Here is a 15,765-nt window from a genome sequence, read left to right on the forward strand (position 1 = left end):
GATCCAGCTCCCTGCTAACAGCCTGGGAAAGCAGTGGAAGATGGCCCAAATGCTTGGGCCCCTGCACTCACATGAGAGACCTGGAGGAAGCTCCTGGCTCCTGGCTTCAGGTCGGCGCAGCTCCAGCGGATGTGGCCATTTGGGGAGTGAACCAGCGTATGGAAGACCTCTCTCTGCGTCTGCCTTTCAAATAAATAGATAAATCTTTTTAAAAATTTTTCATTCAAAGGCAGAGTGACAGAGGAGAGAGGGAGAGAGGGAGAGGGAGAGAGAGAACGAGAATGAGAATGAGAAAGAATGAATCTTCCATCCTCTGGTTCTCTCCCCAAATGCCTGCAACAGCCAGGGCTGGCCAGGCTGAAGCCAGGAGCCAGAAGCTCCATCCGGGTCTCCCACGTGGGTGGCGGGGACCCAAGCGCTTGAGCATTACCTGCTGCCTTCGAGGCTCATCAGCAGGGAGCTGGATCGGCGGTAGAGCAGTGGAGATGCTGGTGTTACAGGTGGTGCCCGCCCCCAGGGCTCAGGGATCAAGGAGTGCAGGCTTTGGAGTTTGACCCGCGCTTTGCGTCTGGCTCTGCTCCTCTCCAGCCACTGGTGGTTGCACCTCTGAGGGCTTTGCTCTCCTCTGAAAGGGCGTGGCAGTCCCCAGCCCAGCTCCCAGGGTGCTGAGAGGAGCTGCACGCAAAGCCAGGAGCTGGGAGCTCCGTCCAGGTCGCCCATGTGGCTGTGCAGGAACCTAACTACTCAAGCCATCGCCCCTGCCTGCCCCCCGAGTCTGCACTGGCGGGAAGCTGGAGGCAGGAGCCAGAGCTGGGGATGGAAGCCAGGTACCGTGATCCGGGACACGGGCGTCCTAACCACCGCAGCGGCTGGGCCATGCGCCCGCCGCTGGCTCCTGGCACTGACCGGGAGCCGAACAAGGGGTCCCAAGTGCCTCGCGCTTTCAGAGTCGTTAGCCGGGTTTGAACCGCGGCCAGACCGCAAAGGGCACTGTCCGGTCCGTCTCCCGTCACCAGAGCAGAGTATCTGAGATTAATCTCTCAAGGAACAAGTGTCTTCAGCTCCTGATTCTGCAGGTTGCAAATCTAAGGCTGGAGGCTGCATCCGTGCCAGAACGTGGCAGAGACGCGGTGGGCAAGCAGGTGCGCGTGGGGAAGGTGGAGTGCAAGGCCCGCGGCCACCCGCTCCTGCAGGACACGCTCACCCCTGTGAGAGACCCTGTCAGATCCTCTGAGGGACCTCTGAGGATCACCTGCTTTTTTGGATTTTAAAGATGTGGGGCCGGCGCTGTGGCGTAGCGGGTAAAGCCGCCGCCTGCATTGCTGGCATCCCACATGGGCGCCAGTTCAAGTCCCGGCTGCTCCACTTCTGATCCAGCTCTCTGCTGTGGCCTGGGAAAGCAGTGGAAGATGGCCCAAGTGCCTGGGCCCCTGCACCCACATGGGAGACCTGGAGGAGGCTCCTGGCTCCTGGGTTCAGATCCGCGCAGCTCCGGCTGTTGAAGCCAATTGAGGAGTGAACCAGCAAATGGAAGACCTCTCTCTCTCTCTCTCTCTCTCTCTCTCTCTCTCTCTGCCTCTCCTTCTCTCTCTGTGTAACTCTTTCAAATAAATAAATAAATCTTTTTTTTTATTTTTTTTTATTTTTTGACAGGCAGAGTGGACAGTGAGAGAGAGAGAGACAGAGAGAAAGGTCTTCCTTTGCCGTTGGTTCACCCTCCAATGGCTGCCGCGGCCGGCGCACCGCGCTGATCCGATGGCGGGAGCCAGGAGCCAGGTGCTTTTCCTGGTCTCCCATGGGGTGCAGCGCCCAAGCACCTGGGCCATCCTCCACTGCACCCCCTGGCCACAGCAGAGGGCTGGCCTGGAAGAGGGGCAACCGGGACAGAATCCGGTGCCCCTACCGGGACTAGAACCTGGTGTGCCGGCGCCGCTAGGCGGAGGATTAGCCTAGTGAGCCGCGGCGCCGGCCCAATAAATAAATCTTTTAAAAACAAGATTTATTGGCTGGCGCCGCGGCTCACTAGGCCAATCCTCCGCCTAGCGGCGCCGGCACACCGGGTTCTAGTCCCGGTCGGGGCGCCGGATTCTGTCCCGGTTGCCCCTCTTCCAGGTCAGCTCTCTGCTGTGGCCAGGGGGTGCAGTGGAGGATGGCCCAGGTGCTTGGGCCCTGCACCCCATGGGAGACCAGGAAAAGCACCTGGCTCCTGGCTCCTGCCATCGGATCAGCGCGGTGCGCCGGCCGCAGCGCGCCGGCCGCGGCGACCATTGGAGGGTGAACCAACGGCAAAGGAAGACCTTTCTCTCTGTTTCTCTCTCTCACTGTCCACTCTGCCTATAAAAAAAAAAAAAAAAAAAAAAAAAAAAAAAAAAAAAAAAAAAAACCAAGATTTATTTTATTCATTTGAAAGGCAAAGTGACAGAGAGAGGGAGAGAGAGAGAGAGATCTTCCATCCTCTGGTTCACTTCCAAAATGGCTGCAATGGGCATGGCCAGACCTGGCGGAAGCCAGGAGCCTGGAAACTCTCGCTGGGTCTCCCATGTGGATGGCGGGGGCCCAGGTACTTGGGTCATCCTCCACTGCCCTCCTGGGCACATTAGTAGGGAGCTCGGTGGCAGGTGGCACAGCCAGGACCCCAGTGGGCGCTCCTATGGGGATGCTAGGGCCATAGGCGGTGCTTGGTCGTCTGTGCCACAGAGCTGGCCCCACTTAATCACCTCCTACAGGTCTCGCCTCCCAGTCCTTGTACGATGGCAGCCACATTTCGCCTGGAGTTTTGTTGTGGACACATCACGTGCAGACTGTAGCCAGCCCTGTGATCCTTAGGCAGTGGGAGCGGCCCAATGCACCATGCAAACATCCGGGGTTCTGATTTTACAACGTGTTGTCTTTCCCCTCCAGAATGGCTTCCATCAGGAAAATCAGCCGTGCCACCCTCGGGAGCTTTGGGGACTTCAGTGATGGTTCCTTCGATGTCTCAAAGCTGGGAGAGATGGAAAACTTGAAAATGAGCAGAAGTCTCACCCAAGTAGCGCCCGGCCCCGGCCGATTTCTACAAAGAAACGCAACGGTGGGTGAGAGGCTCTTTCTCTCCAAGGAGGACGCCGACCCCGGGAGCAAGCCGCGGCTCTCCTCCCGCGTGCCGCCCCCCACCGCCTCGAGGCTCAGAGCCAACGCCGTGCTCATGAAGCTGGCCCAGATAGAAACCAAGATCAAAAGCCGGAAGGCGCCCGCCAGCCCGGCTGACACGGACTCCGACTCGAGGCCCACCCGGGACGGGCTCCCCAAGCCAGCAGAGCTTTCTCCGCAGGACACAGATAGAACCTTCCAGAAGCAAGGCCGCGAGAGTCCCGGCAGCGGGAGGAGCACGCAGGCTGGGAGCGGCAGTCGGTTTCTGAAGAAGGGCCCACCTGTTGCAAACCCAGTCCCCGAAGCTTGTCCTGGGAGAGAGAGGAATGTCCAAGTGCCCCCGCCAAAAGAACCTGCTGGAAAGTTTGGTTCCCCTGACAGCGACCAAGAGGAGATGGAGGACCTGTCGGGGAGCCTGGCGGAATGTTCTAGAGAGGAAGCAGCCTACAAGGGCCAGGGTCTCACCGGCGGTAAAGTCAGGGTAAGACTCAGCCTTAGAGGGCCAGCGCCGTGGCACAGTGGGTTAAGCCACCAGCATCCCACACAGGCGCCGGTTCAAGTCCCGGCTGCTCCATTTCTGATCTGGCTCCCTGCTGAGTGCCTGGGAAAGCAGCAGAGGATGAGCCAAGTCCCTGGGCCCCTGCACCCACGTTCTGGCTCCTGGATTCGGCCTGGCCTGTCCCCGACTGCTGTGGCCATGTGGGGAGTGAACAGCAGATGGGAGACCTCTCTCTCTCTCTCTCTCTCTCTCTCTCTCTGTGTCTCTCTCTCTCTCTCTCTCTCTGTGTTTCTCCTTCTCTCTCTCCACAGGGACCCAAGCACTTGGTCCATCCTCCACTGCTTTCTTATGTACATTAGCAGGGAGCTGGACCAGAACTGAAGCAGCTGGGACTTGAACCGGCACTGATATGCGATGCTGGCATTGCAGGAGGTACAATGCCAGCCCCATTTCTTTTCTCTTCTTTCCTTCTCCTTCTTTTTTTTTTTTCTTTAAAATTGATTTATTTGAAAGGCAGAGTTATTGAAAGACAGAGAGCAAAAAAGTTCTTCCATCCCCTGGTTCACTCCCCAAATGGCTGCAACAGCAGAGCTGGGCTGATCCGAAGCCAGGAGCCAGGAGCGTCTTCCAGGTCTCCCACGCGGGTGCAGGGGCCCTAGGACTCGGGCCATCTTCCACTGCTTTCCCAGGCCACAGCAGAGAGCTGGATGGGAAGTGGAGCAGCCAGGATTTGAACCGGCACTGATATGGGATGCCAGTTACCGGCTCTGCCACAGCGCCTGCCCCATATTTATTTTCTTGATATGTTTTTGTTTATTTCTTATTTTTAATTGACATGTTATAACTGTACACATTTAGACAGTATAGTGTGACATTTCAATCTGTGTATACAATTGGTCGGTCAGATCAGTGTCGTTGGCAAATGAAATGACTACAGAAAGTTCATGGAAGGGAACTAAATGGTAAGTCTAGGAGCGGGTGTTTGGCCCAGCAGTTACGACACTGGTGAAGATATCAGAGGGCCTGGGGTTGCGTCCAGCTCTGCTCCTGACTCCGGCTCCCTGCCACTAAGCACCCTGGGAGGCAGAAGGTGAAGGCGCCAGTGCTTGGGCCCCTGCCGCCCACGTGGGAGACGAGGATGGAGTTCCGAGCTCCTGGCTCTGGCCTGGCCCGGCCCTGGCTGTTGCGGGCTTTTGAGAAGTGGACTAGCAGGTCTATCTGTCTCTGTCTCTCTGCCTCTCAAATAAATAAATAATTTTAAAAAAAAAATACAGGTCTACTGTGGTGCAAAAATGTTTTGAAGTCCATGCATCCTATGTTGATAGCATGCGTTTCTCTCTGTAGGAATCATTCATGGGCCAGCACTATGGCATAGAAGGTTAAGCCTCCACCTGCAGTGCCAGCATCCCATATGGGCACCAGTTCAGGTCCCAGCTGCTCCACTTCCCATCCAGCTCCCTGCTAATACACCTGGGAAAGCAGTAGAAGATGGCCCAAGTGCTTGGGCCCCTGCACCCATATGGAAGGCCAGGAAGAAGCTTGTGGCTCCTGGCTTCTGCCCGGCCTAGCCATTGTGACCATTTGGGTATGAACCAGTAGACAGAAGACCTCTCTCTCTCTCTCTGTAACTCTTTCACATAAATAAATAAATCTTTAAAAAAAAAATACTTAAAGAGAGTGAGAGATCGAGGTCTTCCATCCACTGGTTCACTCCCCAAATGGCCACAGCAGCCAGGGCTGGACCAGGCCAAAGCCAGGAGCCCAGAACTCCATCCGGGTCTCCCAGGGTCTCCCATGTGGGCGGCAGGGACTCGGGCACTTGAGCCGTCATCTTGCCTCCAGGGTGCACGTGTGCAGGGAGCTGGCATCGGAAGCAGCACCAGCCCCAGAAGTAGATATGGATTTGGGGTGTCCAAACTGCCGTCCTAACCACCGTGCCAAACAGCAGCCCAGAACGCACGGCTGAGTGGGCGGCAACCATCTCTCCCTAGGAGAAGCCCCATCCCCCATCGCGCCCCCTCCCCCTCCCCCAGGCCCCAGTACACCTGCGGGCTTCCTGTTCTGGTCAGCGGGAGCCTGCCCGGAGCTTGTGCCCAAGGTTCGTCACCTCGCGGCAGGTGCTCGCGCCCTTCTTTTCCTGTTCCAGCCCTCTGTGGATGGACACGTGGGTGGCTTGTCCCTTCCGGCCGCTGTGGTCCTGGGCGTCCGGTCTCTGTGTCTCCGTTCTCACTTCTCCCAGCTCGGTACCGAGGAGCCAGACTGCGCATCCCCTCTCCGAGGCACTGCCGGGTCGTGTCCCATAGTGGCTGCTCCGTGGGGCACCCCCTCCCCCACCCCCGGCAGCAGCAGTTGGGGGTTCCAGTCTCTGCACGTCCCCACCATAGCGAGGCGGAAGGCAGGCTGCATGTGGGGGGAAGAACCCACGTCTTTATGTTCCTGGGGCAGCAGGGCTTTAACGTAGGAAATGCATGGTTAGCAAGGTAACTTGAAACACTCCTGCATAAGTGGAGTTGGAAGTGTGAGGTTACGGGGGTACACACCGGGCCAGGTAGTAAAGATGCCGATTGGGACCCTTGTGTTCTACGTAAGAGTGCCTGGGCACGAGCCCTGGCTCCTGGCTCCAGCGTCCGGCCTGTGTGCACTCTGGGGGACAGGGGGTGACCGCTCAACTGCCTGGGCTCCTGCCACCCACCTGGGAGACCCGGACGGAGCGCCTGGCTGCTGGCTCCAGCCGGGCACATTCCCAGCCTATTGTGGCCACCTGGGGAGTGACCCAGTGGAGGGAAGCTCTCTCCCGCTTCCTCTCCCTCTTCCTCTCTCTTCGTTGCTTTGATATTCAAATAATTATTGCTTTTCAAGTAGGATTATTTTATTACGAAAACAATTTTGAAATTCATGCATAGAGTAAGAATTTTGCACCTATTATAAAAACAAGTTCTTGGGGGTGGGCACTGTGGTGCAGCGGGTTAACACCCTGGCCTGAAGCGCCAGTATCCCACATGGGCGCCGGTTCGAGTCCTGGCTGCTCCTCTTCCAATCCAGCTCTCTGCTGTGGCCTGGGAAAGCAGTAGAAGATGGCCCAAGTGCTTGGGCCCCTGCACCCGCATGGGAGACCCAGATGGAGCTCCTGGCTCCTGGCTTCGGATCGGCGCAGCTCCGGCCATTGTGGCCAATTGGGAAGTGAATCAGCAGATGGAAGACCTCTCTCTCTCTCTCTCTCTCTCTCTCTCCCTGTAACTCTGACCTTCAAATAAATAAATAAATCTTTTTTAAAAAATTCGTTGCACCAAAATAAACTAATGCTTTAAATTCCTTTTCCTTTTTCCTTTTTTTTTTTTTTTTTTTTCGGTAGAGTTAGAGAGGAGAGGCAGAGAATGAAAGAGGTCTTCCATCTGCTGATCTGCTCCCCAAATGGTCAGCAGGTCCAGGGCTGGGCCAGGCCAAAGCCAGGAGCCAGGAGCTTCCTCCGGGTCTCCCACACGGGTGCAGGGACCAAGGACTCGGGCCATCCTCCACTGCCTTCCCGGGCCACAGCAGAGAGCTGGATAGAAGTGGAGCAGCTGGGAGTTGAATTATGCATAAGGGATGCTGGCATCCCAGGCCGTGACTTAACCCTCTGTGTCATACCACAGGCCCCTAAATTTCATTTTCCCATGAGCTTTTTTTTCCCCAAAGGTTTATTTATTTCTTGGAAAGGCAGAGTTAAAGAGAGAGACAGAGACAGAGACAAAGATCTTCCTTCCACTGGTCCACTCACAAAATGGCCACAGTTGCCAGAGCTGAGCTGGGCCAATCAGGAACCAGGGTCATCTTTCTAGGTCTCTCCATCTTCCACTGCTTTCCCAGGCACTTTTTTTTTTTTTTTTTTTTTTTTTAACAGGCAGAGTGGATAGTGAGAGAGAGAGAGAGAGAGAGGAAGGTCCCCCTTGTGCCGTTGGTTCACCCTCCAATGGCCACCACAGCTGGCGTACTGCGGCCGGTGTACCACGCTGATCCGAAGGCAGGAGCCAGATGCATCTCCTGGTCTCCCATGGGGTGCAGGGCCCAAGCACCTGGGCCATCCTCCACTGCACTCCCGGGCCACAGCAGAGAGCTGGCCTGGAAGAGGGGCAACCAGGACAGAATCCGGCGCCCCGACCGGGACTAGAGCCCGGTGTGCTGGCGCCGCAGGAAGAGGATTAGCCTACTGAGCCGCGGCACCGGCCTTCCCAGGCACTTTAGCAAGGAGCTGGGTGGGAAGTAGAGCAGCCGGGACTCAAACCAGCGCCCGTATGGGATGACGGCACTGCAGGCGGCGGCTTTACCCACTACACCACAGCACTGGCCTCTCCATGAGCTTCTTGAAGCACCCTTTTATGTGAAAGCAAGGTGGCATTTCTTTTTTTCCAAGATTTTATTTCTTATTTATTTGAGAGGTAGACTTTTAGACAATGAGAGAGAGAGAGAGAGAGAGAGAGAGAGAGAGAGAGAGGTCTTCCATCTGCTGGTTCACTCCCCAGATGGCTGCAATAACCTGAGCTGCACTGATCTGAAGCCAGGAGCTCCATCCGGGTCTCCCACACGGGTGCAGGGCCCAAGGACTGGGGCCATCCTCCACTGCTTTCCCAGGCCACAGCAGAGAGCTGGATGGGAAGTGGAGCAGCCGGTACTCGAACCAGCACCCACATGGAATGCTGGTGCTGCAGGTGGAGGATTAACCTACAGTGCCAGCCCTAACGTGGCATTTCTGATTATTTGTGGAATATTCTCTCATCCCAACATCATTCTAGCTACACATTGTACCTTGACCTCTAGAAATGGGGGAAAAGGCTAAGAAAAGGGACTCAGGGGCCAGTGCGCTAGTACAGTGGGCTAATCCTCCACCTGCCGCGCCGGCATCCCACAAGGGCGCTGGTTCTAGTCCCGGCTGCTCCACTTCCCATCCAGCTCTTTGCTGTGGCCTGGGAAAGCAGTAGAGGATGGCCCAAGTCCTTGGGCCCCCGCACCCACGTGGGAGACCTGGAGGAAGCTCCTGGCTCCTGGCTTTGCATCAGCGCAGCTCTGGCTGTTATGGCCAATCAGGGAGTGAACCAGCAGATGGAAGACCTCGCTCTCTGTCTCTTTCTCTCACTCTACCTCTCAAATAAATAAATCTTTTTTCTTTTTTTAAAGAAAAAGGGACACAAAGTTTTTCTTTGATTAATTAATTTATTTTCATGTTATTTAAAATACAGAGAAAGAGATATTTCATCTGCTGGTTCATTCCCCAAATGCCCACAACAGCCAGGTCTGGGCCAGGCCTAAGCCAGGAGCTCTGAACTCCACCTGGGTCTCCCGCATGGGTGGCAGGGCGCCCAGCACCTGAGCCATCACTGGCGCCTCTCGGGGTGCTCCGGAGCCGGCAGCTGGAGTCAGGAGCGGAGCTGGGACTTGAACCCCGGCGCTCCCATGGGAGATCTGGGATGTGGGTGCTCCAGGCCATATGTTGACCACTGTGCCCGACGCCAGCCCTGAGAGGTGGCACTGGGATGGGGGACCTGCTTAGCCCACATCTGCTAATTCTGTGTCTTTTATGTCTGCCGAAGTAGGGTCAGGCCCCGGCCCCGCCCAGTGCAGAAGTTCCCAGCTCGAAGCCCTCCAGGCCGTGGCGCCAGCGCACCTCGCAGCCAGCTCGGGGCAGCGGTGGCCGGTCCATGACCCCCTCCCCAGAGATGCCCACTGCGGCTGACACAGCCTCGCACACTTCATCCCCTTCCACCCTGGGTGCCTTCGCCAAGTCCGTGCCTTCTGAGATGGGCCGCACCGAGCTCGCGTCCTCGGCCAGCAGCGAGGCCGGGCCTGGGTGGGAGTCGCCGTCGGAAGCCTCTGAGGACAGCCACAGTGGTAATTCCCCCCAACCCGTCTCTGCCGCTCACGGCCTGAGCAGGGAACTTCATGTCGGTTTCTGGAGGTCAGGGCACCACGTTTAGATAGGATGGTGTTGGGGTGAGAGGACGCACCCCGAATAATCAGAGATGCCGCCGGCTTTCACCATCGAACGGCGCCTCAGAAGCCCGTGGACATGGATTTTAAGGCATGAGTTTATTTTGGTACAAAAAAACTTTGTTTTAAAGATTTATTATTTATTTGAAAGTCAGAGTTACACAGAGAGAGGAGAGGCAGAGAGAGAGAGAGAGAGAGAGAGAGAGAGGTCTTCCATCTGCTGGTTCACTCCCTAACTGACCGCAATGGTCAGAGCTGGGCCAATTTGAAGCCAGGAGCCAGGAGATTCATCCGGGTCTCCTGTGTGGACACAGGAGCCCAAACACTTGTTTTTCTTTCACTGGTTTCCCAGGTGTGTTAGCAGAGAGCTGGATCAGAAGTGGAGCAGCTGGGACTTGAACCAGCGCCCATATGGGATGCTGGCCCTGCAGGTGGCGGCTTTACTGGCTACACCACAGCACTGGCCCCAATCTTACACTTAAAAAAAATCTATATATTTGAAAGACAAAATTGAGTGAGGGAGAGAGATCTTTCTTCCCTAGTTCACTCCGCTGCTACCTTGAGGGTCCCCAGTGTGGTGGTCACAGGGCAGTGAGTGTTGGAGGGGCCACGGCAGATCTTGGTTCTTTCTTTAAAATCCTCACGGGGCTGGCGCTGTGGCACAGCAGATAAAGCCACCACCTGCGGTGCCAGCATCCCACATGGGCGCCAGTTCGAGTCCCGGCTGCTCCACTTCCGGTCCAGCTCTCTGCTATGGCCTGGGAAAGCAGTGGAAGATGGCCCAGGTGCTTGGGCCCCTGCACCTGCGTGGGAGATCTGGAAGAAGCTCCTGGCTCCTGGCTTCAGATCAATGCAGCTCAGGTCGTTGTAGCCATTTGGGAAATGAACCAGCGGATAGAAGACCTCTCTCTCTCTGTCTCTGTCTGTCTCTGTCTCTGTCTCTTCTCTCTGTGTAACTCTGCTTTTTGAATAAATAAATAAATCTTTGAAAAATAAATAAATAATCTAAGCCTCCATCTAGGACCTAGTTCAGACTAGGAGCCGAATGCGAGCCTGGCGGCTTACGCAGCACACGTGGCTTTCCTCTGGGTTCCAGAGGCTGGGAGTCCAGAATCCGGCTGCCCCCATGGTTGGGTTCATTTTTTTTTTCTTTTTCAGTTTTACTTAGTCATTTGAAAGGCAGAGTGACAGAGAAAGAGAGAGAGAAAAACAGAGGTCTTCCACCCACTTCCCAAATGGCCACAACCACCCGGGCTGATCCAAGGCCAGCAGTCAGGAGCTCCATCCGGGTCTCCCACGTGGGTGGCAGGGGCCCCAGCACTTGAGCCCTCCCCTGCCACCTCCCGGGGTGCGCATCAGCGGGAAGCTGGATCAGAAGTGGAGGCGGGACTCCCCGGCGCTCTGATAAGGGGGTTGTGGGCATCCTTAGCGGCGGCCCTTTCCACCACACCACAACGCCCCGCCCAGACACGATTTCCCAGGTGTAGGACCCCCAGGTAGGGGAGGCCTGACTGTCACCACAGCCTGGTGCACGACACAACCCCCAGTCCTTCCCACGTGGCCCTCAAAGAAAAGGGGTGCCTGCCCCTGGGCTGGCTCACTGGGGGCGGGTCCACACATCTCTCCGTCTCCCTGCACCTTTGCAGCATCAGCTGGGCTGACACTGTCTCCCTGCAGATTTCAGAATCAACGTCCTGTCCCTGGACGACTTGGGCGGAGCCGTCAGTGAAACATCCGCCGTGCCGGAGGTGAGTCGGGGCCTGTTCCCTGCAGGTGCTCCCGGGAATGGAAAGCCCTGCCCTGGGCCTGGGCCTCTCAGACCCGGGGTTCCCCGTTCTGACCCCCAGAGGGCGCTGGCCATGCCTGGGCCGCTCTGGCTGTCACCGTTAGGGGGCAGTGGGTGCCAGCGGCATTTCTCGTGGACAGAGGCGGTGTGGCAGTGGCCTTACAGCGCCGAGCATCCCAGGCCCTGATGCCACCTGCTACGGCGGAGGGCGGGGGGCAGGAGGGGGCTCCGGCTGAGGCGGTAGCAGGGGGAAGCTGGCACAGTCGGCGGAAGGCAAAGGTGCGCCTCCCTCAGCCCCGGGGTGGGGGGGGAGTTAGGGTCAGCAGCCGCACTCCGTCAGCCACGTGCGCTGCTGTGAGGTCCGCCCTGTTGCTAACACCTGCATCTTAAAAAAAAAAAAAAAGCTTATTTAAGGGAAGAGAGAGAGCGAGCATGCAGGGCAGAAGCGGTGCAGAAATCCTGCAGAGGGTGCAGCGGGCCCTCCCGCGCTCCGGGCGCCCGGCTCCTCCGCCTGCACGTCTGTAGTGCGTGGCTCTCTGGAGAACACCTCCCCCAGCCCCGTGCTCCCCTTGGTCTCAGGACGAAGGTGCTCAGAGGGAAAAGCCACCGGGCGACCGCGCCCACGCCACGCCGCCTGCAGGGAAGCGGGCAGGGTCACGGCCAAGGTCGTCCGCCCGCCACCGGGCCTCCGCCTCTCCCGGGAACGCCCCCTCCGCGGAGAGGGGCCGGGACGCGGCCTCCACCACCGACAGCGAGATCTCGGAGCACCTGGGCGCCCGCTCGGCCACCGCCAGCCCCGAGGACAGCGCGTCCTGCCCGCCCTCGTCTCTCGGAGAGGCTGCGGGGGGCTCGGCTTACTCCGAGGACTTCGAGAGCTCCCCGGGCCCGTCAGCCTCCCAGCCGACTGCCCCTTCCCCGCAGACTGCGGACAGAACCCTGGACAGTCTGTCCGAGCTCTCCTCCGGCCTGGGGACACCCCCGTCCAGGAGGAGGCGGGGCAGGCACGGGCCGAGGACCATGGTCAAGGAAACAGCCGTGCAGACCCTGGATCCTGCGCTGGCCTGCCCGTGGGCGGCGGGTGAGTGTGGCCATCCCGCGCGGGGCAGGGCGGCCGGGAGAGCCGGGGCAGGCACCAGCTGGGCGCGGGCTTCCTGGCCAGAGCCCGGGCTCCCGAGATCCGGGCCGATGTCCGTGGCCGGCTAACAGCACAGGTGATGGCAGCTGCCCGAGGGGTCCCCCAGCTCAGAACAGACAGAACCCCAGCCTAGGGCCACTCACTGTGGCCACCCGTGCAGGTGACCCTTCCCAGCATGCCCCGGGCAGTGGAGAGCCAACCCCCTTTGCTTTCATTTCTTCTTGTTTTCCTCTTTATGTGAAAAGCAGAGAGACAGAAACAACGGAGCTAGGAGAGAGAGCGGGGGTGGGGGTCTTGCATCTGCTGGCTCACTCCCCAAATACCCACAGTAATGGGCTGGGCCAGGCTGAAGCCAGGAGCCTGGAGCTCCATCCGGGTCTCTCACGGGGGTGGCGGGGGCCCGAGCGCTTGAGTCGTCACTGCTGCCTCCCAGGGTGCTCATGCGCAGGGAACGGAGCTGGCACTTAGAGAGAGAGAGAGAGAGAGAGAGAGAGAGAGAGAGAGAGAGGTCTTCCATCTGCTGGTTCACTCCCCAAATGGCCACAATGGCTGGAGCCAGGAGCTCCATCCGGGTCTCCCGTGCAGGTGCAGGAACCCAGGCACCTGGCCCATCCTCCACTGCTTTCCTAGGCCATAGCAGAGAGCTGGATGGGAAGTGGAGCAGCTGGGACTGGAACTGGCCCCTCTATGGGATGCCGGCGCTGCAGGCAGCGGCTTTACCTGCTATGCCACAGCGCCGGCCCCTCTATTTCAAATAAAATGAAAATAAATAAGTAAACAAGCAAGCAAGCAAAAAGCAAGCAGGGCAGGAGGGGGAGGACAGGCCACGCGGCTCCCAGCGTCACGGCCTCGCCTTGCCGGTTCACCTTTCCCGTGTCCTTGGCACAGCGGCCGGCATGGCGACCATCGGGCCTGCCCTGGGAGGCGCCTACGTGGACCCAGCACCCATCGCCAGCCACATCGTCAGCGCGGATGTGCTAGAAGGTACAGCCGGCTCTGTGGGGCCCTCCTGGGAGGCAGGCACAGAGTCACGCCTGCTCTCGCTTTAAAGCTGGGTTCAGCACGTTGGTGGGGGCGGGGTTCCGGAACCTTCTGTCCTGTCCCTTGCCAAGGGGTTCTAACATCAAAGAGAAGAGAAAGGCTAAGAGGAGCGTGCTGAAAACTGTCCGCTTCCACGTCCCCCCACGTTGTGTGCATTCATTCTCAGCCTTGTCCCCTGAGGCCACTCGGCCCACATAGGTGGGCACCCACGGTGCCTTGGGGGCCGAGTCCGGGACTGGGTGTGGCACTGGGAGGGAGCCCCAGCAGCCACCTTGGAGAGTTCGGATTTGTTTTAAAAGGCTTATTTATTTATTTATTTATTTGAAGGGTGGAGTTAGAGAGAGAGAGAGAGAGAGGTCTTCCATCCGCTGGGACACGCCCCAAATGGCCACAATGGCGAGGGCTGGGCCATGCTGAAGCTGGGAGCCCGGGAGCTTCTTCCAGGTCTCCTTGGGGGCCTGACCTTGGGAGCTGGGCGGGAAACAAAGCTGCTGGGGCCGGAGCCGGGCCTCGGACGGCAGGGGCCTGGCCCACAGCCCCCAAGGAACTGTGTTCAGGCGACTGGCTGTGTCGCTGATGATGGATTGATCGTGGAATGGGGGCGGCCATCCCTCGGGGCGTGGGACCTGGCGCCTGGCACCTGACGGGAGTGGGCAGCCCTGACAGCGCAGCGCCCGGCCGCCCTGGCCCTGGACGAGCTGCTAAGGCAGCAGCTGAGCCTGACACGGAACTTCGTGGAGGCCAGTCGGCACCTGCACGCGACCCTCCTGCAGTCCCTGGACGGCCACTCCTTCCACTACCACACCCTGGAGGAAGTCAAAGAGGTGACCGCGGCCCCCGGGGCCCTGGGGAGGGAGCTGGCGTGAGCGGGTGGGGGGCCTGACCTTGGATCTGAGAGGTTCCGCTCCCGGGGGCCAACCTGGGGTCTGCCATTGTCCTGCTGTCCTCCCCACCGAGATTTCCCTGTGGCCAGCTTACCAAAGGCAAGTGTTCACTTTGTAAAAGCCTCGTGACAGAGAAATGTGTCACTTCCAGTCCTCTGACTTGATCTAGATTCTTCTAGACTTTTCCAGTGCAAAGTCGGAACTATATTATATAAATATTTATTCATTTATAGAAATAGCATCTTATGGGGCCGGCACTATGGTGTACCAGGTAGAGCCACCGCCTATGGCACCAGCATCCCATATGGGCGCCAGTTTGAGTCCTGGCTGCTCCACTTCCGGTCCAGCTCCCTGCTAGTGCACCTGGGGAAGGGTGGAAGATGGCCCAGGTGCCTGGGCCCCTGCACCCACGTGGGAGACCCGGAGGAAGCTCCTGGCTCCTGGCTTCAGCCTGGCCCAGCCCTGGCCTTTGTGGCCATTTAGGGAGTGAACCAGCGGATGGAAGACTGTCTCTCTCTCTGCCTCTCCTTCTGGGCTCTTTCAAGTAAATAAATGTTTGAAAACAAATAGCACCGTACTGCATGTACTGTGCTATATTTTTCTCATTTTATATACAATTACTTTTAAAGAAGTTTTCATTTTGATTTGAAAGGCAGAGATAAAGACAAACATAAAGAGCTCTTCCATCCCCCGGTTCCCTCCCTAAATGCCCACAGCAGCTGGGGCTGGGCCAGGCGGAAGCCAGGAGCCCACGCGCTTGGGCCACCACGGCTGCGGGCTGCCAGGGTGCGCGTGCGCAGGGAGCTGGGCTCGGGAGCAGAACTGGGACTGGGGCCCAGGCCCTCGGATAGGGATGCAGACCTTCCGAGGCGTGGCTTAACCGCCATGCCCAGCCCCCAGCCCTCGGGCCTTGCAGCTGCCAGGAGCTGGGCCCACGCGGGGCTGTCACCAGGCAGGCCTGGGAGTGGTGCCGCTGCTGGCTGGGGAGCCACTTGGAGAGCCGTTCCCGGGCAGTGTAGCTGCAGGCTGGTGGTCTGAGCTCCCCGCGTTCCAGAGTTCTCTGCTTGCACCCCTTCGGGTCCTTAACCTGCTCCTCGGTTGGACGTGCGTTCATGGGACGTCACCGCCCCGCCCCTGCCCGTGACAGGGTCCCCGTCTGCCCTCCGCCCACAGTACATCAGGCGGCACAGGCCGGCCCGGCTGACCATGGAGGACGCCCTGCAGGAGGTGAGGGAGGAGCTGTGAGCCCGGAGCAGAGCCCGAGTGGACACGCCCACGCCCAGGTGACCTTCGGAGGGGGAGGGGCAGGCGGCACTGGGGGTCAGGGCCC

The 15,765-nt window shown here is 58.5% G+C and overlaps 1 protein-coding gene across 1 annotated transcript in view; it reads left to right on the plus strand.

Moving 5' to 3' along the window:
- C16H19orf44 (chromosome 16 C19orf44 homolog) overlaps window positions 1-15,765 on the plus strand; it is a 29,650-nt gene that overhangs the window by 13,601 nt on the left and 284 nt on the right. Inside the window, exons 2-8 of the mRNA XM_008249330.4 lie at window positions 2,902-3,610; window positions 9,196-9,490; window positions 11,267-11,337; window positions 11,955-12,453; window positions 13,399-13,494; window positions 14,209-14,375; window positions 15,609-15,718. Coding sequence (XP_008247552.3) covers window positions 2,903-3,610; window positions 9,196-9,490; window positions 11,267-11,337; window positions 11,955-12,453; window positions 13,399-13,494; window positions 14,209-14,375; window positions 15,609-15,680 — 1,908 coding nt within the window. The 5' untranslated portion in view covers window position 2,902 and the 3' untranslated portion in view covers window positions 15,681-15,718. The remainder of the gene's footprint in view (window positions 1-2,901; window positions 3,611-9,195; window positions 9,491-11,266; window positions 11,338-11,954; window positions 12,454-13,398; window positions 13,495-14,208; window positions 14,376-15,608; window positions 15,719-15,765) is intronic.

This window comes from Oryctolagus cuniculus, chromosome 16 (genome assembly GCF_964237555.1).
Source record: "Oryctolagus cuniculus chromosome 16, mOryCun1.1, whole genome shotgun sequence".
NCBI classification, from domain to species: domain Eukaryota; kingdom Metazoa; phylum Chordata; class Mammalia; order Lagomorpha; family Leporidae; genus Oryctolagus; species Oryctolagus cuniculus.